Source organism: Pseudophryne corroboree, chromosome 1 (genome assembly GCF_028390025.1).
Source record: "Pseudophryne corroboree isolate aPseCor3 chromosome 1, aPseCor3.hap2, whole genome shotgun sequence".
NCBI lineage: Eukaryota > Metazoa > Chordata > Amphibia > Anura > Myobatrachidae > Pseudophryne > Pseudophryne corroboree.
Window position 1 is genome coordinate 1,182,923,365 of NC_086444.1, and position 24,779 is coordinate 1,182,948,143.

The 24,779-nt window shown below is 46.5% G+C and overlaps 1 protein-coding gene and 2 non-coding genes across 6 annotated transcripts in view; all 3 read right to left on the reverse strand.

Annotated features, from left to right (window-relative positions):
* ZNF638 (zinc finger protein 638) overlaps window positions 1-24,779 on the reverse strand; it is a 350,552-nt gene that overhangs the window by 9,512 nt on the left and 316,261 nt on the right. For all 4 annotated transcript variants that reach the window (XM_063925292.1, XM_063925291.1, XM_063925294.1 and 1 more), the window contains exons 20-23: window positions 23,771-23,833; window positions 20,141-21,011; window positions 19,083-19,268; window positions 17,862-17,969 (exon numbers count right to left, since the gene is read on the reverse strand). In XM_063925292.1, the coding sequence (XP_063781362.1) occupies window positions 17,862-17,969; window positions 19,083-19,268; window positions 20,141-21,011; window positions 23,771-23,833 (1,228 nt within the window). The remainder of the gene's footprint in view (window positions 1-17,861; window positions 17,970-19,082; window positions 19,269-20,140; window positions 21,012-23,770; window positions 23,834-24,779) is intronic.
* On the reverse strand, window positions 146-266 carry LOC134932260 (U5 spliceosomal RNA). The gene has a single exon (XR_010179288.1). It is a non-coding gene; the product is annotated as a U5 spliceosomal RNA (small nuclear RNA).
* LOC134932339 (U5 spliceosomal RNA) lies at window positions 13,389-13,504 on the reverse strand. Its single transcript, XR_010179311.1, has one exon. It is a non-coding gene; the product is annotated as a U5 spliceosomal RNA (small nuclear RNA).

Below are 24,779 nucleotides of genomic sequence, written 5' to 3' on the forward strand. Positions count from 1 at the left end.
CCGAGACTCCGATGTTTATTTGAATTGCCAATGCTTAAAATAGGACTTTAAAATTATTTTTGGTCTGCGCTAGAGCCTTACTCGCTATGCAGACAGACAACACAATAGGCAACGGACAGACATTGCACGCCTTATGACATTATTATGTCATATATATATTTTATTGCTGAACAGCATATTTATATTAAACTCATGGTTGTTTCTCTCTACGGAAATCTTTAGTAAAAAACGAAAGATTTATTCGCTGTGAAGAGAAACCAGAGTAATCTTTATGTGAAAAGCAGTTGACATGGCATATGAAACCCGAACCAAATTCCTACTAACACCCCTGCGCCTCTGGTGGCTTAGAGATGTAGGGCAGGAATGTTCTAGAACTATGTAGAAATACAGTTTACATGGCTAACTTATGCTGACCAAAAATTCCCACTAACACCCCTGCGCCTCTGGTGGCTTAGAGATGTAGGGCAGGAATGTTCCAGAATTACAAACTGGAAAACAACAGGAAGAATGGTTAAAATGGCCCCTTTGCCATGCTGACCCTGATAATCACAGAACAAATTACAAATGTTCCCGTGTTAATATAGCCTATTATACAGTATAATCACAGGCCGGGTACAACACATGCTCTATGAATAAATATATATATATATATATATTCCAGATTAATATATTTATACAGCATCAATATAGGCTCAATAGCCTTTTTACAATGTTAATAACAGCCATTAATATATAGGCTCAAAAGCCTATTTCCATTATATATAGGCTCAAAAGCCTATTATACTGCCTCACAGACAGTAATATAGATAAATATATATATATTTAATATATATATAGGCTCAAAAGCCTATCTACAATATATATAGGCTCAAAAGCCTATTACTGTCAGGACATTCTCATAAATATCTTCTACATATATTTAACCTGCCAGCTTCCACCGGGTCTCTTCCCCCCACCGTCTCTGTACTGAGACTGCTGCGGCGGCCGACAGCCTCTGAGAAGAGATCATCACCTGCACGGAGGTCTGCTGTGGCCGTTGGGAGGGCGCCTGAGTGGGGAGATCAGCGGCGTGCCTGGAGCGCTTTCCACCGCTGGAAAACACGGACGGCCGGACGGAGCGGCTAATAAGTATTGTTTTCCCCCTGCTCTGCTGTCTCTGAGTGGGGAGAGCAGCCACGTGCTGTGCGGCCGAACGGAGCGCTCTGCGTAGCGGCTGGGCATAGCGCGTCTGAGCTCCCCCTGCTGTGCAGCCGGACGGAGCTCAGTATGAGCGCGAGGCACTTTTAACCCCTACATAGCGGGGCGGCAGCCTGCGCTGACCGCCCCGATCCCCAGCCTACCTTTGCGACGTCCTGTAACTCCTGGCTGTGACGGGGCTTCTTCTGTGTAAGCTCCGTCCAGTTTCAGTGAACTGAGTCATGGCTGTGACGGGGCTTCTTCTGTGTAAGCTCCGTCCAGCTTCATTGATGTGACTCATGGCTGTGACGGGGCTTCTCTGTGTAAGCTCCGTCCAGCTTCAGTGTGAGTCATTCTGTAGTCCTGGCTGCAACGTGGCTTCTTTGTGTAAGCTCCGTTCAGCTCTGTAGTCCTGGCTGTGACGGGCTTCTATGTGTAAGCTCCGTCCAGCTCCAGTGATCTATGGCTGCGACGGGCTTCTTCTGTGCAAGCTCCGTCCAGCTCCCTAGTCCTGGCTGCTCTTTGTAGAAGCAGTGGGCTGTCTGTGGCTGTGAGGGTGCTCTTTGTGAGGACCGACACGCCATGCGCTGCCCGTGCAGCGGCACTATCCCGGACCCATGTTTTTCCAGAACTGGGAAGGGATGTGCTAAGTGTAAAATTAAAAATTAAAAATCAAAATGAAAAATCTTCCATCCAAGTGTGGGAATCCCACAAGCCGATGTTCGTGCTGTGAGCACCGAAAAAACACTGACGTCGTACACTGAGGTACTCGGGGATATGGAGGGGGGAAGAGTCCTAAATTTAAATATTCAGTGCCTTTGTTCGGCTACGCCCGTCCATATCCCAAGAGTACTCCAGTGACCCCTAGTGGATGATAAAGAAACTCTTAATTTCGTCCGACAGAGGCAGTATTTTAACCTTTAAATAGCGGATATATCCATGAGTGGATGTTTGGAAACCCGGCATATGTGTAAAGGCGCGCTTCAACAATTGGAAATTCGAGATGGCCTAAGAGGTCGTCAAGCCACTGTCTTGTTGACTTTAGCACCCTGGTGTTACAAATCTTGACTTGTACCACAGCCTTGAAAAGACTGGATTCTAAAGACTTTCGTTTTGAAATTTATTAAACAACTTCTGGCCTTGTCGTGCTGAAACTAGCGACGCTAAAAAGCGAGAATCGAGGTAACAGCCGTCAGCAGAAGCTTTACAGAGATACTCTGGCGCTTTGTATTAACGATAAGTGAAACGTGATCGTCATTGTTTCCATACATAGAGCGCCTAGTGAGCCAAATGTATCTTGGGTGTTTATAATGTTTGACACAGACGAATTCACCAATGGTGGATTCTCCCACTTAGATGTGGAAACGGGTAAATAGACTTAAATCTTAGTCAGATATTCTAAAGAAGAAATTCATTGAAAATCTGTTGTTTATTAAATTCGACGGATTAGATGTTAGAGTCTCCTTAGTCTCTGTAAATTCGAGACATTGACTCACTCACTGGTCATTAGCAATGTATGATTGCCCAAACCCCGCACTATCTGTGCTGGTTTAATGTGAGGCGTGACATAGAATTATCCGACTGCATTAAATTATAAGACCAGTTAAATTAACACCTTGGTACTCAAAGGAAAATTGTACCTTTGGAAAGACTCCTTCATTAGAGCTTGCGGAATAACTTCCGTCGATCTTACCGCTCTTGTCGAGCGGAGTTAATTTGAATTGCCAATGTTTAACATAGGATCTGGGATTCTGAAAGCCTACACACATAGTGAACATGTGGTAGATTTATGTCTCGTTTAAAAGTATTTTTAGTCTGCGCTGGAGCCTTACTCCCTATGCATACAGACACCACAATAGGCAACGGACAGACACCTGCACGACTTAGTAAAGTTATTATCTGAAGGTGTGTAATATATATTTATTTCTGGCTGAAAAGCAGTTCACATGGGCAGCCTATGTGAAACCAGAACCAAAAATTCCCACTAACACCCCTGCGCCTCTGGTGGCGTAGAGATGTATGGCAGGAATGTTCCGGAATTACAACTGTAAAACAACAGGAAGCATGGTTAAAATGGCCCCAATGCCATGCTGACCCTGATAATCACAGAACAATTGTTTCAGTGTTAATATAGCCTATTATACAATGATAATCACAAGCAGGGTACAACACATGCTCTAGTGTGAATAAATATATATATGCTCTTCACAGACATTAATATAGGCTCATAGCGTATTATACAGTGATAATATTAATATAGGCTAAATAGCCTATTATACAGTAATAATCACAGGGCATGTTACAATACATGCCTGCAGTGTTACAATACATGCCTCACCATCATTATTATCTAGTGAATATTTTACATCACCTTGCCGCTGTAATCCGCCAGATTCCACCGCCCCCCTTCCCCCCGTGCTCCCTGTAACGCTGTGTCTCAGCGGGAAGCCAGGGAATTCTTGCAGGGAGGCTTTTGCCGAGCAGCGGAGGTCACCAGGAGCGCTCCGTTGCTTCTGCTGGTGACTGACGGAGCGTCTGCGGGTGGCCGTTGCTAGGCGGCCGGACGGAGCGGCGGCCCGTTGTCACTCTTAGCGCTGTCTGCGGGTGGACGGAGCGGCGCCGGTTCTGGCATGCTGGGCGGCCGGACGTAGCGGCTGGGATGGCCGGACGGAGCGGCTGCCGTATGGAGCGGCTGGGGCGTCTGACTGGCGGATGTATGAGCGGCGGAAGCGGCATTACAATACCCCACATAGCGGGCGGCAGCCTGCGCTGACCGTCCCGTTCCCCAGCCTACCTTATCTGATCATGTCTCCAGTCATGGCTGCGACGGGGCTTCTATCTGTAAGCTCCGTCCAGCTTGCAGGAGACAGTAGGCTGCCTGTGGCTGTGAGGGTGCTCTTTGTGAGGACCGACACGCCATGCGCTGCCTTGCAGCGGCACCATCCCGGACCCATGTTTTTCTAGAAACTGGGAAGGGAAGTGTAAAAATAAAAATGAAAAATTAATAAAATCTTCCACAAGTGTGGGAACTCCCACAAGCCGATGTTAGTGCTGTGAGCACCGAAAAAACACTGAGGTCGTACACTGAGGTACTCTGGGATATGGAGGGGTGGAGAGTTCTAAATTTAAATATTCAGTGCCTTTGTTCTGCTACGCCGTCCATATCCCAAGAGTACTCCAGTGACCCCTAGTGGATGAAAAAGAAATGGTAAAACTTAGTGAAGTATGCACGGAAGACCAAGTTGCCGCTCTATACAGCTGCTCAACCAAAACACCTTCGCAAACAACCCAGGAGGCCCTAACAGTCCTAGTCGAATGAGCCCTCAGGGAGTAAGGAACCAGCAATGCAGAAGAGACATGGGCCTGCCAAATAGAGTCTACCCAACGTGCTACAGTGTTTTTCGAGGCTGGCCAGCCACGTTTGGGTGCAATCAATCAAAACAGACAAGGTATCTGTATGACAAATAGACTGTAGTGGACAAATAAATGCGCAAGGCCCTAACAACATCAAATGACAATCCTTTCCATAAGATTCTGGAACAAACGCTGGAAGCACTATGTCCTGATTCAAATGGAAAGCAGACAACCTTTGGCAAACAGGAAGGCTTCATACATAAGACTACTCGATCTTCGTGAAAAACTAACAAAGGTGGTTTGCAAAAAAGCGCAGCTAACTCTGAAACACGTCTGGCCGACACAACGGCCAAAAGAAAATCCACGTTCAGAGGAAGAAACTGCAATTCAACAGTTTCCAGTGGCTCAAACGGAGGCTTCTGGAGAGCCTGAAAAACCAAATATAATTCCCGGGGGAGGGAACAGAGGTTGGATCCTGATCACACCTTGAAGGAGCGTCTGGACCTCCGGGATGAGAGACAATTTTTTCTGAAAAAGTACAGACAATACCAAAACTTATCCTTTAAAAAGGGAAGAAAGACAAAATCCTTTAGTCAGACCATGAAGAAAGACAACAGACGAGGTAATCGAAAATAGGATTTTGGTACTTACCAGGTAAATCCTTTTCTTTGAATCCATAGGGGGCACTGGAGTACTCTTGGGATATGGACGGGCGGAGCCGAACAAAGGCACTGAATATTCAAATTTAGGACTCCCCCCCCCCCCCCCTCCATATCCCCAAGTACCTCAGTGTACTTTGCCAGTGTTTTTTACTGAGCGAACAGGATATAGAGAGGTTGACAATGGAGAATCCCTATAACATAACGGACAACCACAAAGTTGATCCGTAACCTTATTGTCAACTAAACAGTTGACACCTTAACCGATAGAACTTTATAATTTGAGCCAATTGGTGAAAATGTGTTACCCTAAGCTCCTTCGAGCTTAATACCATCCAAGTTAAATTTGTTCACTAAGCTCCCTTGAGCTTACAACAACCCAGGTAAAACTGCTCTGGGTGGGCGTCCAGTGCCCCCTATGGATTCAAAGAAAATAGGATTTTGGTACTTACCAGGTAAATCCTTTTCTTTGAATCCATAGGGGTCACTGGAGTACTCTTGGGATATGGACGGGCTTCCGTAGGAACACAGCACTGAATATTTAAATTTAGTAACACTCCACCCCTCCATATCCCCGAGCACTTACTCAGTGTTTTTTACTGAGCCGAACAGGAATTAAGAGAGGTTAATAATGGAGTATTACATATAACATAACTGACAATAACGAAGTTAACCCATAACGTTACTGACAACTAACAGTTGACACCCTAACCAGCACTTGTAACTTGAACCAGTCGGTGAAAATGTGTTACCATAAGATCCTCAGAACTAACCCCAAGTAAGTAAACTGCTCTGGGTGGGCGTCCAGTGACCCCTATGGATTCAAAGAAAAGGATTTACCTGGTAAGTATCAAAATCCTATTTTCTTTTTCATCCACTAGGGGTCACTGGAGTACTCTTGGGACGTACCAAAGCTTCCCCCGTGGGCGGGAGAGCAGTTTGGCACTTGTAACACTAGGCGGCCAAAGCTAGATGCTGATGCCGCAAAAGTATCAAACTTGTAAAAGCGCACAAACGTGTGCACTGAAGACCATGTAGCCGCCCGGCAAAGCTGCGTCGCAGAAGCCCCACGACCAGCTGCCCATGAAGTTCCCACAGAACGTGTGGAATGAGCGGTTACTGACGTAGGCGGTTGTAACCTAGCATGAAGGTAAGCCTGGCGTATGGTCAGTTTTATCCATCTGGATAAAGTTTGTTTAGATGCTGGCCAACCCATCTTGGCAGCATCATAGAGAACAAATAACGTATCCGTCTTACGAACTGAAGACGTTCGGGATACATAAACGCGTAATGCGCGAACCACATCCAGAGTTCCGGAATGTGCTGTCAACACAGGAACTACTATTGGTTGATTGATGTGAAAAGATGACACTACCTTTGGTAAGAAGGCGGGATTCGTCCGAAGTTCCGCTCTGTCATCATGAAACACCAAATACGGTGGCTTGCATGACAAGGCACCCAAATCCGAAACACGCCTTGCCGAAGCTAAGGCTAAGAGAAAAATTGTTTTCCAAGTGAGAAACTTTATATCCACTTGTTGTAAGGGTTCAAAATATGAAGACTGTAAGAACTCCAAAACCAGATTCAAGTCCCATGGCGCTGTAGGTGGAATGAAAGGAGGCTGTACCCTGATTACACCTTGGAGAAAGGTGCGTATAGACGGCAATAGAGCCAATCGTCTTTGAAAGTAAATTGACAAAGCAGATACCTGCACCTTTAGTGTAGATAAACGCAATCCTCCATCTAAGCCTGATTGTAGAAACAACAAAAGGCGGCATAACTTGAAAGCTGATGTCGGAAATTTCCGAGCTTCACACCAACCTATATAGGCTCGCCATATTCTGTAATAATGAGCTGCCGTAACCGGCTTTCTAGCTCGTAACATGGTTGGTATAACTGAATCTGGAATGCCCTCTCTTTTTAAGAGGGCGGTCTCAACAGCCACCCCGTCAAACGCAGCCGCGCTAAATCGGGGTAAAGAAAAGGACCCTGTTGTAACAGGTCTGGACGTATCGGGAGCGGCCACGGATCGTCTGCGAGTAATCCTCGAAGATCCGAGAACCAAGCTCTCCGAGGCCAATGAGGCGCCACTAGTATGACTGTGAGCGACTCTCTTTTGATCCGTTTTAGCACCAGAGGGAGCAGCGGAAACGGTGGAAACAGATACACCAGACTGTACGGCCACGCGACAGTGAGAGCATCCACCGCGACTGCCTTTGGATCTCTTGTTCTGGACACATACTGGGGCGTTTGATGATTGTGTCGAGATGCCATCAGGTCCACCTGAGGATAACCCCATCGCTGAACCAACATGTGAAACACTTCTGGATTTAATGACCATTCGCCTGGGTGAAGATCCCGACGACTGAGATAATCCGCTTCCCAGTTGTCCACTCCCGGAATGAACACGGCCGACAATATCACCTGGTGGTATTCTGCCCAATTGAGGATTCGAGCTACTTCCCGCATTGCCATGCGGCTTCTCGTTCCTCCTTGTTTGTTGATGTATGCGACCGCTGTCGCATTGTCCGACTGCACTTGGACAGGCTGAGAGCGAACCATGTGCACCGCTTGTCGTAGCGCATTGAAAATCGCGCGGAGTTCTAGAACATTTATTGACAGCAATTTTTCGTGATCCGCCCAGAGACCCTGGAGCTGACAATTTTGAATTACCGCTCCCCAACCTCTGAGACTGGCGTCCGTAGTTAGAATTATCCAATTGCAAACTCCGAACCGTCTTCCTGCGGTTAAATTGTGTTCCTTGAGCCACCATAGCAGAGAAACTCTTGCTATTGGTGACAACCTCACTCTGTGGTGAATCTGCAGATGCGAGCCCGACCACTGGGCAAGCACGTTCAGCTGAAATGGACGAGAGTGAAATCTCCCGAACTGAAGCGCCTCGAAAGCTGCCACCATTGTGCCTAACAGGCGAATGCACAAGTGTACCGACACTGTGCGTGGTTTGAGTACTAATTGTACTAGATGGCGTAGCATTTGTACTTTCTGTTGTGGTAGGTAAATCCTTTGATTGACCGTATCGAGAATCATACCTAGGAACTGAAGGCGTTGAGACGGAATCAGATGTGATTTCTTGAAATTGACAATCCAACCGTGGTGAACCAATACATTGTAAGTTAGCAGCGCATGTTGGGTAAGTATCTGTTGAGACGGAGCTTTGATGAGCAGATCGTCTAAATACGGAACTATCGTCACTCCCAGGGATCTGAGGTGAGCTATCATCACAGACATTACTTTGGTGAATACCCGAGGCGCTGATGACAGGCCAAACGGCAGAGCCTGAAACTGGTAATGGTTCTGGCGTATTGCAAATCGTAAGAATTTCTGATGAGGCTGCCAAATTGGAATGTGTAAGTACGCATCCTTGAGGTCTAGCGCAATCATAAATTCCTTGGTCTCTAACCCCGCAATCACCGACCGTAGAGACTCCATTTTGAATCTGTAGTAAGTTACGTACTGATTGAGGCCCTTTAAGTTCAATATTGGTCTGACTGAGCCATCCGGCTTCGGGACCACAAATAGACTTGAATAATAACCCTGACCCTGTTGGTGTACAGGGACCGGAATCAACACTGCCGAATCCAGTAAGGACTGAATGGCAATTTGCAAAACTGTCCTCTTGTCGTCCGACAGAGGCAAACCTGTCTTGAAAAACCGCAGAGGCGGAAGACAGTCGAACTCTATTTTGTAACCTTTTAACACTAAATTGCGAATCCAGCCCTCCGCGGACGTGTGGAACCACGCCCCATGGAACGTGTGAAGGCGTGCTCCCACAATTGGAGATCCGAGATGGGCTGGTAACCCGTCATGCCACTGGCTTGTCGGTAACCTTAGCGTCTTGGCGAGTTGTGTTGGTTTGACGGAAACCACGTCCTCGACCACGTCTAGCTGGCGTGGCGGATCCTCTGCCACGTCCTCGAAAGGGCTGAGGTCTAAAGGATTTGAACGAAGGTCCAGCGTACCTTCTTCTTGGCGCAGGTGGAGGCAATGGTAAGAACACAGACTTACCTCCCGTAGCCTCCTTAATCCATGCGTCCAATTCTGGACCAAACAACTTCTTGCCATCGTAAGGCAACGCCTCTATACTTCGTTTGACCTCTGCCTCCGCTTGATAAGTACGCAGGTAGAGTGCTCTTCGTGCCGTAACTAGCGAAGATGAAATACGAGAAGTGAGCTGACAGACGTCAGTAGACGCTGTACAGAGATACTCTACAGCCTCAATCATTTGATTCACCTGAATTATCAGGTTTTCGTCATGTAAAGCCGATTTGAGTTCTGTAAGCCATATTATGAGCGCCTTAGTGACCCAAATGCCAACCAATCCAGGTCTTAGCATCACACCTGCTGCTACATACATGGATTTAAGCATAGTTTCTATCTTACGATCTGACGGATCTTTAAGCGTAGTAGCTGATGGCACTGGTATGGTTAATTTCTTGGTAAGCTTTGACACTGAAGAATCAACTATTGGTGGATTCTCCCATGTACCCGTTACCGATTCTGGAAACGGATAACTAGACTTAAATCTGCGAGGTATAGAAAACCGTTTATCTGGATTCTGTCTGGATTCTACTAACATCTGATTTAGAGAATCCGACACAGGAAAACTTACTGGCGTCTTCCGTCGTTTAGTAAATATGACCTGATCATTGGTGAGAGGCTGCTCAGCTTCAGGAAACCTTAGCGACTGCCGTACCGCTCTGATGAGATCATCAATGCCGGAACTGTTAACATCCTCGCCGTCTGACTCCACTTCGCCCTCCTCCCCCTCATCGTGTTCCGTGAGGTCTGGGATGGAATCGTCAGACTGCAACATAGCAGACACTGGAAAATCATAAGACATATGAAAATTATCCCGTTTGCCCAAAATGGATTTGGACCCTACGCAAGGCTGAGACGCCTCCGGTAGTTCTGGCGGTCTCACCCTAGACTCAGCTCTTAGCGTTTCTCGCTCCAGACGAGCAGCGGTCATTTCTGTCTGAAATTTCTCCAGTACATTTACTAACATACCCCACGGAGGGTCCGGTGATGAAATTGGTTGCAAAACCGGAGCAGAAATGGTATTCTGAACGGAATCCACAAAACATACGTTACATGTGGTAGATCCATCCGGTAACACACTGCCACATACTTTGCAAATATGCTTTTTAGTTTTTGCTGGTGTCTTACTCATTATGGCGACAGACAATACAATACACAAAACACAGACACCTGCACGGCTCAGTAAAATAGCAATAAGGTGGCTCTGTATATATATATCTGGCCCAGTGCAATACACGTGGCCAGTACTATGAAATTTGATCCCAAATTCCCACGAACACCCCTGCGCCTCCGGTGGAGAAGAGATGTAGGACAGGAACGTTCTGGAATCACAGAGGAAGACACAGGAAGCTGTTAAAAATGGCTGCCCTGCTCTACTTATACATATAATCACAGTGCTGCATTCACTGATTATACTGTAATAATCCCTCTGCTGCTGCAGTATTTCACTGATATGTCCCCCCTGTAATGGCTGTTTATCTTATTACAGCGGCAGCGCAGCGTGTGGGCCCCCAGCGGGTATCGTAGAGCGCTATGTGCCTCGTGTGTCCCAGCGGTGGGCTCCTATATATAGCGTGTCAGCTACCCAGGTAGCGCTGCTGTTCCGAGGTGCCTGGCCGGAGGCTGTGGCCTAACGGGCGGGTACCTGAGCGGGGAGAGCCGCGGCGCCTGCACGGAGGTCTGTGCCGACCGTGCGGGCGCCTGCGTGGGGAGAGCCGCTGCGCCTGCACGGAGGTCTGTGCCGAACGTGCGGGCGTCTGAGTGGGGAGAGCCGCGGCGCCTGCACGGAGGTCCGTGCCGAACGTGCGGGCGTCTGAGTGGAGAGAGCCGCGTGCCTGCACGGAGGTCCGTGCCGAACGTGCGGGCGTCTGAGTGGAGAGAGCCGCGTGCCTGCACGGAGGTTCTGAGCGGGCCGGAATGGGCGGGCGCCTGAGCGGGAAGATGCCGGAGGCTGAGAGGGGAGAGCCGCTCTGCCACTTGCCGTCACCCAGCACTATGTCCCCATACGTCGGGGCGGCAGCGGGAGCTGACCGCCCCGTTTCACATACCTCACTCCTGCAGACGTGCGGAGGCTCAGACGGGGCTTTTCAGTAAGCGCCGGCCAGCCAGTGCAGGAGGATGTGAGGGCTGTGAGGGAGCTCTTTCAGAGAGGCCCGACACGCCCGTGCTGCAATCAGCAGCTGCACTATCCCTGACCCTGCCTTTTGGAAGGGGGACAGGGATGTGTCAAACAGTAGAAAAAATAAAAATAAAAATGAAAAATAAAACTTTCTTCTGACTTCAGCTAAGCATGTGTTGCCACGTGCAGCACAGAAAAAACACTGAGTAAGTGCTCGGGGATATGGAGGGGTGGAGTGTTACTAAATTTAAATATTCAGTGCTGTGTTCCTACGGAAGCCCGTCCATATCCCAAGAGTACTCCAGTGACCCCTAGTGGATGAAAAAGAAAAGGATTTACCTGGTAAGTACCAAAATCCTATTTTCTTTATCATCCACTAGGGGTCACTGGAGTACTCTTGGGACGTACCAAAGCTTCCCTCGTGGGCGGGAGAGCTGTTTGATACTTGTAACAGTAGGCAGCCAAAGCTAAATGCTGATGGCGCCACCATTCATAACGTGTAAACGTGCACAAACGTGGTGCACTAAAGGCTATGTAGCCGCGTCGTAGACGCTCCACGACCCGCTGGGTGTGACATTCCCACAGAACCTGTGGGATGCTATTACTGACGTAGGCGATTGTAACTTAGCCTTAAGTAAGCCTGACTTGTAGTCATTATTATCCAACTGGATAAAATCTGCTGAGAAACTGGCTAACCCCAGTTTGCAGTATCATATAGAACAAACAACGTATTCATATCACGTACTACATATATAAACGCGTAACGCGTGTACCACATTCAGAATTTTAGAATGTGCTGTCCCCACAGGAACCACTATTGGTATATTGATGTGAAGAATACGAAAGCGGATTTTGTCGGAAGATCTGCTTTGTAATGAGAAAACTCAAATACGGTGGCTTGGAATACAAGGCACCCAAATATGAAAACAAAATCCTTGCCGAAGCACCCTTGGCGAAGCCAAGGCTAGAAGAAAAATGTTTTCCAAAGTGAGAACTTAATACCCATTTGTTGTACGGGTTCAAAAATATGAAACTTAATTCCCATTTGTTGAAAGGATTCCAAAATATGAAAACTAAGAAATCTGAACCCAACCTCAAATCGCCTGGCGCTGTAGGTGGGATAAATAGAGTCTGAACTTTGGTGACACCTTGTAGAAAGATGTTTACAGACGTAAATAGAGGCAAACGCTTTGAAAATAAGTTTACCACACAGATACCTGCACTCTTAGTGCAGATGAACGCAGTTTTCCATCCCATCCCGTTTAACAGAATACGGGTACTTGAAGTATGATGTTGGAAACTTCCGAGGTTTACAACCTATGTAAGCACACGAAATTTTTTAATTATGAGCTGCCTTAAGCGGCTTACTATTTCGTAACATGGTTGGTATAACCGATACTGTAATTCTCTATTTTTTAAGAGAGAGGCCTGAACTCTCACCCCGTCAACCGCAGCTGCGGTACATAGATAATAGGTACATAGGTAACTATGGGTAAAAGAACGTTCCGTGATGTAACAGGTTGGCCGTATTATGAGCGGGGCAAGATCGTGTGCAAGTATTACTTGAAAATTCGAGAAGCAAACTTCTCCGAAACCCATGAGATACCACCAGTATGACTGTGACGAACTGTCTTCTGATCCGTTTTGGCAACGAAGAGAGAAGCGGAAAATGGTGGAGCCAGATACACGATGCTGAATGACCCCATGAATGTGATGTACATATACTGAGCTTTTGTAATTGTGGCGAGATGCCATTATGTATACTTGGGGTAACCGCCTTCTGTGGACTCACATATGAAACACCTCTGGATTTAATGTCCAGTTTTCAAGATCCAAACCCTGACGGGTGAGATCTTTTGTCTAACAAATGTCCACTCACGGATTGATGTCTTGACATTTTCACATAATGGCGTTCTGAGCCATTGAAGATTTGAGTTACCTGCCGCATTGCCATGCGGCTTCTTGGTTTTCACTGGTTGTTGTGTATGCAACTGCCGTTGCTTTGTTTGACTGCTTAAGGGCAGCGTGAGCTAGGCATGAAAAAACAAAATTACATGAAACTCACGGTTGTTCCTGTCTACAGAAATCTTTAGTAAAAAGCGAAAGATTTATTCGTTCTGAAGAGAACCCAGAGTCTATCCCTGGACAGACTGAAAACGAATTATTTATTGCATTGTAAAATGCACAGAGTTCTAGGACATTTATCTATTGCATTGTAAAATGCACAGAGTTCTAGGACATTTATTGACAGCAATCTGTCGTGTTTTAGAACCTTTGCGTTGATTTTAACTACAAATCCTGACTCTCTGTGACTGTCGTCCAGAGTATACGCACCCTTGTCCCTCTGTGAGAAACGCGATTGAAAACACATCTTTATTCTTAATAAGTGAATACACCAATGTACCGCTAATGTGCGTGTACCTTTGTTCTTGCTGGTGTAGTAGGTAAAAGTCTTTGATTTACCGTATTTATAATCTTACCTAGGAATTGACATCGTTTAGACCGACTTAGATGTGATTGTTTTCGAACTTAATCTGCTACCGCAGTATACCTTAGTAGCGCAAGATAGAGGAACTTTGTTGATACATAGTTCTTATGTGAGATGAGCGATTATTCCAACATCACTTTGGTAAATACCGGCAGCGATAAGCAACGGTATAAATGAAATGGTTAATGGTTGTGGCGATTTGCAAACGCTAGAACCTGTGATGAAGAAACCGGACTGGGTAAATACGCATTGTGAAGATCAAATGCAATTATACAATTTTGTGGCTGCAATAAGCAAAAACTAACTGCAGAAAATCCATTTTCATTTTCTAACTGTAGTAAATGACTTGCTGATTGATATTGCAACGGAGCTGTTTGATTTTGCTCAAACAGACGGGAATAAGTCATTTTGACTCTGTTGGCGTACTATTGACTGGTTTATAACCCAGCAAAGACTAAATGACAACCTGCCAAACCGTTCGCCAGAAGCAGTTTTGTACTCTAAGCTGTAAATAGCTGAGACATATATGAGTTGAAGTCATGAAACCTCGCAAATGTAACCTGAAAAGACGCACTTCCACAAATGTAAAAGAGGTCATCAAACCACTGGCTTGCTGACTGTAACGTCCTGTCGTTACAAGACGTGACTGATGTTTATAAAAGAATAAAACGCTGTTACAAGTATATTGTATGCGCTAATGGCAGAATATCGTAAAGGGATAAAATGTCGTTACACATATATCCAATTTAGGAGCAAACAAGCTCTGGGCTTGTCGCGCTTAACTAGCGACAATTTGAAAATAACCGGCGTTAGCAAAAGCTTTACAGATATACTCTGCAGCTTCTTTTAACCGTGATCGGCATGGTTCCATAGATAGATTCTAGTGACCCAAATGTATCTGTGGTTTTTATAATGTTTGACAGAAACGCATATACCAATGGCGGATCGCGTCCTTTTGGAAACTATTATGTATGGTTGTCTAAAACCCCGCACTATCTGAGTGCTGGACTAATGTACCCTGCTCACTTGTAGTTATCGGTGTGAGATTTGACATAGAATCGTGCATTAAATTATAAGACTAGTGAAATAAACACTCTGGTACCCAAAGGAAAATTGTCACTTTGGAAAGATTGTCTTTTGTTAGCGCTGGCGGAGTTATTCTGAGACTCCGATTACCGCTGTTTTAATTTGAATTGCCAATGTTAACATTTTTAGTCTGCACTAGAGCCTTATTCGCTATGTAGACAGACATCATAATAGGCAACAGACAGACACTTGCACGATTATTATATGGCATATATATCTATATATATATGTTATTGCTGAACAGCATATTTATTAGGAAACCAAAGTCTTTATGTGAAAAGCAGTTCACATGGGCATGAAACCCGAACCAAATTCCTACTAACACCCCTGCGCCTTCTGGTGGCTTAAAGATGTAGGGCAGGAATGTTCCAGAATTATCTTGAACTAAAAAAAAAATTCCCACTAACACCCCTGCGCCTCCTTGTGGAGTAGAGGTGTATGGTCTGGAATTATAACTGGAAAACCAGCAATGATTAAAATGGCCGTCATGCCATGCTTTCCCAGAAAATCATAGTACAGGGTACCTGCTGCAGTTTTAATATAGGCTTAATAGCCTATTATACAGTTATTATGCTTAATAGCCTATTATACATAGGATACAGTAAAATATATGTATTCAAATAATATGAGCACTGCCTGCAGTGTATTTATGCAACTGTAACCAAAAATAACAGAAAACATGGTTAAACGTGTAATAGGTTATGCCACTGATAACCTATTGCCAGCCAAAGCCTCATATATATATTATATATATATACAAAGTGTTTACACCTATAATCACAGTTCATACTGATATTATTGCCAGCAAAAGCTTCATTATATTTATATATATAAAACGTGCTGTTAACGTGCTGCGCTGCTTGTGTATTTTGAACCCATGCAGCCTTTGCTGCTGCTATGGGTATTATTCCCCCCCCCCCCCTGCATCCCTTACCTGCAGCGTACGGAGATCGGGAGCAGGGAGAGCAGGAGAGCCTGATCTAGCGCCGGGGAGCCGTCCGGCAGCTGCTTCCTACAGCAGTACACAGTCTCCCTGTGTCTGCGGTGTGTCTTTGGAAAAGTGGCCTGCGTCCTTTAGTGACGTGCGGCCACTGTCTCGGCGGCGTGTAGCGGTGCCGGGCCATGAAAGCAGTGAGAGCGGCCGGCGTCTGAGTGACGTGCGGCCGCTCTCTTAGTTGAGCTCCCGGAGAATGTCGGCGGCGTGTAACGGTGCCGCAGCAGAGCAGTGAGAGCGGCCGGCGTCTGAGTGACGTGCGGCCGCTCTACTTAGTTCAGCCCAGGAGAATGGCGGTAGCGTCTAGCGGTGCCGTGCCCTCAGAGCAGTGAGAGCGGCCGGCGTCTGAGTGACGTGCGGCCGCTCTCTTAGTACAGCGCACGGAGATTCTCGTACCGGGCCATCAGCGCAGTGAGAGCGGCCAACGTCTGAGTGACGTGCGGCCGCTCTGCGCATCGTTCAGCAAGACCTTCAGCGGCGTGTAGTTCACGTGCTCAGCGGCTATGTCATTTCTACAGCATAACACACACACAGCAGGGCGGCAGCGTGAGCTGACCGCCCTGACACTCATACCTTGTGCCGCCTTCTCTTCTCTCTGCAAGCTCCGTTTCAGCCTCATCTTGGCTGTGACGGAGCTTCTGTAAGTGTAAGCTCCTTCCAGCTCTTTGTCTTATCCTGGCTGTAACGGATCTTCTTTCTGTAAGCTCCGTTCAGTTTAAAGGAGACAATGGCTGCCTGTGGCTGTGAGGGTGCTCTTTGTGAGGACCGACACGCCATGCGCTTGTCTATAGCGCCTGTGGCTGTGAGGGTGCTCTTTGTGAGGACCGACACGCCATCCGCTGCCTTGCAGCGACACCATCCCGGACCCATGTTTTTCCATAAACTGAGACGGGCAGTGTAAAAATTAAAAATAAAAATAAAAATAAAAATCTGAAAAGTGGCCATTGCCACAAGCCGATGTTCATCTGTGAGCACCGAAAAAACACTGGCAAAGTACACTGAGGTACTTGGGGATATGGAGGGGGGGGGGGGGGGGGGGGGGGGGGGGAGTCCTAAATTTGAATATTCAGTGCCTTTGTTCGGCTCCGCCCGTCCATATCCCAAGAGTACTCCAGTGACCCCTAGTGGATGATAAAGAAAAATCCGGCGACAACCTACATCTTTCACACCAAGCAATGTAGACACGCCATACTCTGATAAATTTGAGAGGCGACTGGTTTCCTAGACTGAAGCATAATTCTCACCACTGGCCGATAAACCTTTAGTTCTTAGAATGCTGGATTCAAGAACCATCCTGTCAAAGCCTCTGGTCACCTGTGCGGATAAAGGGAGCCCCAGTGACCACAGCATGGTGGCTTCCCCAGAGGCTGCACAAAGTGGGAAATCTCTAACTAACTTGTCCCACTCTAAGTATTCACCTTAAAAAAAAAAAAACTTGAGATAAATGTTAGTCAGGCTGGATATGGGAGGGGTTAGAGGGGGAAGGAGAGAGTTTCTATAGGTTCTGTGTCAAACTCCTTTCCCACACACTCTAAACCATCAAGTGCGCAGCGTCCCCCAGATGGATGAAAGATAAATAAAAGAACAGCTGTAAAACAAAACACTGCTACATTCCTGCTTTGTGCCCCATCCTAGACATGAAGTCAGAAACCCTGACCTGCTGGCAGCATCTCGCAGACAGACACTGTATTTAATAAAAGTTTATATTTCACACAACGTAAGGGGAGCTTTTCCTCATCATACCAGAGACCGGCAATTCTGCTCTCCACTCTTTGGCAGGCAGGATATGCTGGGCTTTGTAGTACCCACAGCAGGAGTGGTAAGAATTTGCAGCAGGCTCTCACCAACATGGCTTAACAGATGCAAATTTGCTTTCGTTGTGCATTTCAGCAATGTCAGTAAATTGCCCTCTCAGCATATTCTCACCTGTTGGAACACTAGGTTTAGAAGGGGCCAGTTTAGTTCCCGCCGTACCAGGAGATGCCATTTTCTTCTTCTTCGCTAACATCTCAGAACTTTTAGATTTCCCATCTCCTAAAACAAAAACAAGGACAAAGAAATTCAGCGTCACCAAGACAGTCCACATACATTATCTGGGCAGCTTTATTTTACATGGGCTAAGTGAACAAAGAAAACAGGATCTGATAGCCCAACGTGTGGGAGCTGCAGTGACGTCTCCTACAGAGAACCGGACTATGCACAGTGCACGAGAAGCCAAGACGATGTGTGGGCAGGAAAGGACCGCCAATACATAAGCAGAAACGTTTGTGGACGGGGCAGTGTGTTAGTACAGAAATGTGGCACATTTTCCTTTAGTATCTGGCTAATGTAGAGATTAAGGGGTGAACGTAGAACACTTATGTGATCAAGGGGCATATTTATGAAAAACTGAAATAAGGGAACAATTATTTTGGGGGGTATTTACCAATGACAAGTCACTGGGGGATGGACTCCGATGAGAGGTCACCCGAGCAATGATTAAGGAAGTGATCGCGTTTACTTTCGGGTCTATAACCAGGTGTGCAACTACCTATCTACAGTCACTCCAGCGCAACGGAGAGGCATCACAAGATCCCCCGGCAGCCAGTGGTCTAACAATGAACATGGGCATTAGGTACAACCAAGCAAGTTCCACAAGATGAAACTTTTCGGCGCTTTGGAGTTAAATAGCTGTCCCCAGAGAAAACTATTAAACTATGTGGACGGCTGCTGAAAGTGCTGTTGCAAAGTAGGAAATATATCCAATATATCTCCGCTTTACAGCTTATTAGGCAAGCAGAATAGTTTGATACATATAGGCCACTTCGGACTGTAGTCCTGTAGGATTAGTCTCACCATCACAGAAACTAGGTAGACATGCTTGCAGAGCTATTTAAGCTCAGTACCATGTTTGCCTTCTCCCCCACAGTCATAGTATCCCCCCCCCTCCCCCCCCCCCCCCCCCTGGGAGCACTTCCAGACAATTTATTGAGGTGTGATATACTCCCACACAATACACTATAGTTTTGTGGGGTTCGCTAATGACAATGGTATCAGGGGTAGGGTGTGATGTGAATGATAGAATAAACGGTCAAGCACGGAGTAATATGCCGGAGCTATGACGGTAACGGTTACAGAATAAGGTAGAGTGAGGATAATGACGTTTACCAGCGTCAGATCTCTGTGTGCTGGGAGTGGTGCTGCCCTCTATTGTTCCTGCCGGACCCTGGCTGCCTTTAGACTTTATGGGGGTCTTCTCCGACTCTGTAACTTTACTGGTCTGCTGGGATGATTGCTTGTCCCCTTCGGCGGGAAAAGGCCGTTTACGTGGCCTGCCCCTCCGCGCATTCGTGGCTATTAATAGAACAAAAGAGAGGATCAGGAACAAACCTCAATAGAAACAATTCATAAATCCACTAGGAAGTATACAACACCTAAAGCTGGGTACACGCTTAGCCATGTGTGTACCTAGCCACCGGGACAGCAAATGTAACAATACATTGGCCATCCCGTACAATATAGCGTGCCGCTGCGGGATACATCGTTCACGGCTGCATTACAATGTGCTGCCCGGCAAACGAACTGCGGGAGCCTGCAGCAGTGGGTACAACACTGGACGATGTGTCAGCCTTTTGTGACGGATCTGATGACACATCACCTAGTGTTTACCCAGCTTTAGAGATACGTGGTACCTGGTGGCAAGAGTAATTCTGAGTGAAGGGGACATCTCCCAGCTATTCATACATGGATTCTAACACAAAGCTCAAATAAGCCAGTAGTGGCTAATTATCTGATGAGGGGCCAGGTGCGGACATCAGACACACCGTTCATCTTCCTGGTAACTTACGGCAACATGACTGCATAGTGCATTTACCCAGTGAGCTGACAATTATAGCTTGACTGTCGGGAGTCTGATTTGTAAGGACAAGGTGAAATGTATTACAGTGCCAGTCACCTACAACCATGACATGTAAACAATTCTCTGCATTACAGAACAAGGAGACACTTCAGGTGCAGTATCTGAAATAAACCTCTGTAAGCTTTCACCACTAGAGGGAGCAGTATTACATTGTTAGGGGTCTTAGACTGGAGGTATTGGCAGCTGTGATGATGCCCCGTTACTGGAGGAAGCTGAAAGCACGGCTGTCACAATGGATAGCGGTATTTTGTTATCAGACGCGTTCAAAAGGTGGACAACACGGCTGACTTGCAAGCGTACTACAGACCTGGTGATATACTGGAATCTGCGGATTTGCTGCTTGTTTTATTCCCGCTTTGAGCAGATTTATTGGTGGTGCTCGTTTTGGACTTTTTGGCCTCCTTGACTTTCACATCAGATTCTTCCTCCTCTTCGCCTACTTCATCCACAGTAAAGAAGCGGTTTTCAATATCCCCCAAGAACTCATCATCCTCATCCTCCTCGTCCAGGGTGAGGAGGTGCTGTTTTGTGTGGTTGCCCGGGCTGTAGTCTGCGTGAGGGACCTCGAAATCTACAGGTACACCTTCTAATATAGGCTCTTCACCGTTGTCCTCAACTTTGAGCTCAGTGTCCTGGAGCAGCTGGGTGGCCACATTCAATGGCTCTGTAGCAGAAGTCTGCTCTTCGTCTTCACCACTGATCTCGTCAAGAGTCACAAGCTGATCTTTGGCCAAGATCTCTGGTAGAGCTGAAGAACGTAGGCCTGTGGTAGGTTCCTGGGCTTCTTCCTCATCACTTATCTCATCTAAGGTCATTAACATCTGGGCATCTTTCTTACTGCGGGGTGCACGATCCTTTGCATGGACTTTATCCACAGTTACCAATGAAGAGGCTGTTGGGCCAGGAGTAGATTCTGACGCCATGTTATCTTCCTCATCCCCAACTTCATCTATTGTGACAAAGGAGAGCTCCTGTGAATCTGTGCTCATCACTCTGGATTTTTTGTTGTCTGAGGAAATGGGGTCATTTTCTCTCCTTTTCCCTTTTCTGGGGGTACCGGACACATGTGAGGGTTTTGGCTCTCCTTCCAGCCGGCTCTTGGAATCTCCGTGCTCCTCTACAATTTCATCAACCGTAACAAACTCATCCAGATTGAATGGAAAAGACTCATCGTCATCCTGTGCAGGGCAAAGGAAACAAAATATTTAGCCAGAAACAAGAGGGAATTCTCACCAGACAAGCAAGCCGCCCACTTCTGACCAGACAAAGCCAAGGCTAAGGATCCTGGGATCTGTAGTTCCTCTACCTAGTGTGAGGGGAAACTTTTATGTATTTCAAAGTTCATTGAAACAAAGTACTACTTATTTGCAATCTCTCACAATCTTAACCGTTCATAGGTAAAAAGGTACAGCAGGTCTATAAAACAAATGGAACCAGTGGAGCTGTAATGGTAATTAAAATATCCAAAGCCTTCTTTTGCACAATTATATTGCAAAAAATAACCTGGATTTGCCCTACATAAGACACTAGAAAAAAAAGAAGAAAAAAAAGATTACAAAAAAAAAAAGATGATTACTCTGCGCCAAAAGACACTAAATCAGACCAAAGTGTGCAGTCTGTCATGTGTAGTAATTAACTCAGTAAGACTCCAAATATAATAATGTATAACAATATATAATATACATAAGACACTACTATGTACATCATGTAAATATGCAGTGTGCTGCAGGTGAGAGGGGGAGTTTAAAAAAGTCGCAGAAATTTAGAGTGCATCCTAGATCAACTCTAATACACAGTATCGAGATGAAACCGTCCTGTATGCCTCCCTCTACATGCGTATAACTGCCCCGTAACTGTATACCTCCCTCTACACATATATAACTGCCCCATATCTGTATTCCTCCCTCTACATGTATATAACTGCCCCGTATCTGTATGCCTCCCTCTACACGTGTATAACTGCCCCGTATCTGTATGCCTCCCTCTACATGCGTATAACTGCCCCGTATCTGTATACCTCCCTCTACATGCGTATAACTGCCCTATATCTGTATGCCTCCCTCTACATGTATATAAGTGCCCCGTATCTGTATGCCTCACTCTACATGTATATAACTGCCCCGTATCTGTATACCTCCCTCTACACGTGTATAACTGCCCCATATCTGTATGCCTCCCTCTACATGTATATAACTGCCCCGTATCTGTATGCCTCCCTCTACATGTGTATAACTGCCCCGTATCTGTATGCCTCCCTCTACATGCGTATAACTGCCCCGTATCTGTATGCCTCCCTCTACATGCGTATAACTGCCCCATATCTGTATGCCTCCCTCTACATGCGTATAACTGCCCCATATCTGTATGCCTCCCTCTACACGTGTATAACTGCCCGATATCTGTATGCCTCCCTCTACACGTATATAACTGCCCCGTATCTGTATGCCTCCCTATACACGTATATAACTGCCCCGTATCTGTATGCCTCCCTCTACACGTATATAACTGCCCCGTATCTGTATGCCTCCCTCTACACGTGTATAACTGCCCCATATCTGTATGCCTCCCTCTACATGTATATAACTGCCCGATATCTGTATGCCTCCCTCTACATGTGTATAACTGCCCGATATCTGTATGCCTCCCTCTACATGTGTATAACTGCCCGATATCTGTATGCCTCCCTCTACACGTGTATAACTGCCCCGTATCTGTATGCCTCCCTCTACATGCGTATAACTGCCCCGTATCTGTATACCTCCCTCTACATGCGTATAACTGCCCTATATCTGTATGCCTCCCTCTACATGTATATAAGTGCCCCGTATCTGTATGCCTCACTCTACATGTATATAACTGCCCCGTATCTGTATACCTCCCTCTACACGTGTATAACTGCCCCATATCTGTATGCCTCCCTCTACATGTATATAACTGCCCCGTATCTGTATGCCTCCCTCTACATGTGTATAACTGCCCCGTATCTGTATGCCTCCCTCTACATGTGTATAACTGCCCCGTATCTGTATGCCTCCCTCTACACGTATATAACTGCCCTGTATCTGTATGCCTCCCTCTACATGTGTATAACTGCCCCGTATCTGTATGCCTCCCTCTACACGTGTATAACTGCCCGATATCTGTATGCCTCCCTCTACACGTATATAACTGCCCCGTATCTGTATGCCTCCCTCTACACGTATATAACTACCCCGTATCTGTATGCCTCCCTCTACACGTATATAACTGCCCCGTATCTGTATGCCTCCCTCTACATGTGTATAACTGCCCCATATCTGTATTATACACATGTAGAGGGAGGCATACAGATATCGGGCAGTTATACACATGTAGAGGGAGGCATACAGATATCGGGCAGTTATATACATGTAGAGGGAGGCTGCCCGATATCTGTATGCCTCCCTCTACATGTGTATAACTGCCCGATATCTGTATGCCTCCCTTTACATGTGTATAACTGCCCCGTATCTGTATGCCTCCCTCTACATGTGTATAACTGCCCGATATCTGTATGCCTCCCTCTACATGTGTATAACTGCCCCGTATCTGTATGCCTCCCTCTACATGCGTATAACTACCCCATATCTGTATACCTCCCTCTACATGCGTATAACTGCCCCGTATCTGTATGCCTCTCTATAGGTGTGCATATCTCTGCCCTGTATCCAGCAAATGCATCCAGTATTCTCCCTGCGTAATAAACCATCCCCCAGACTCTTGGGTTTCACTCCTCATCACAAGTTTTGTCTAGGTGCACATTTACAACTTCCATTGGATTTGCTCCTAACCCTAAACAAACCCCTATCTGTTTGTAACAGAGCTACCTTCCGCAGGGTGCTGGTGAGAGTTACAGGTCACCTTCTCACATCAGCTTCCATTTAACACCCCCCCCCCCCCCCCCCTCCCATCTGCTCACCTCTTTAGATCTTGGGCCCCGAGCGCTGGTCTTGGAGATTCGTGTGTACCGGGATGATGAGCTCTGCAGAGAGAGGAAATTCTAGGTCAAAAACACGGAATCCACCCACATGGCCTGTAGTGTTTGTAAATGCCAGGGATAAAATAAGAATTTACTTACCGATAATTCTATTTCTCGGAGTCCGTAGTGGATGCTGGGGTTCCTGAAAGGACCATGGGGAATAGCGGCTCCGCAGGAGACAGGGCACAAAAAAGTAAAGCTTTACTAGGTCAGGTGGTGTGCACTGGCTCCTCCCCCTATGACCCTCCTCCAGACTCCAGTTAGGTACTGTGCCCGGACGAGCATACACAATAAGGGAGGCATTTTGAATCCCGGGTAAGACTCATACCAGCCACACCAATCACACCGTACAACTTGTGATCTAAACCCAGTTAACAGTATGACAACAGAAAGGGCCTCTTAAAGATGGCTCCTTAACAATAACCCGAATTAGTTAACAATAACTATGTACAAGTATTGCAGATAATCCGCACTTGGGATGGGCGCCCAGCATCCACTACGGACTCCGAGAAATAGAATTATCGGTAAGTAAATTCTTATTTTCTCTATCGTCCTAAGTGGATGCTGGGGTTCCTGAAAGGACCATGGGGATTATACCAAAGCTCCCAAACGGGCGGGAGAGTGCGGATGACTCTGCAGCACCGAATGAGAGAACTCCAGGTCCTCCTTTGCCAGGGTATCAAATTTGTAAAATTTTACAAACGTGTTCTCCCCCGACCACGTAGCTGCTCGGCAGAGTTGTAATGCCGAGACCCCTCGGGCAGCCGCCCAAGATGAGCCCACCTTCCTTGTGGAGTGGGCTTTTACAGTTTTAGGCTGTGGCAGGCCTGCCACAGAATGTGCAAGTTGAATTGTGTTACAAATCCAACGAGCAATCGACTGCTTAGAAGCAGGTGCGCCCAACTTGTTGGGTGCATACAATATAAACAGCGAGTCAGATTTTCTGACT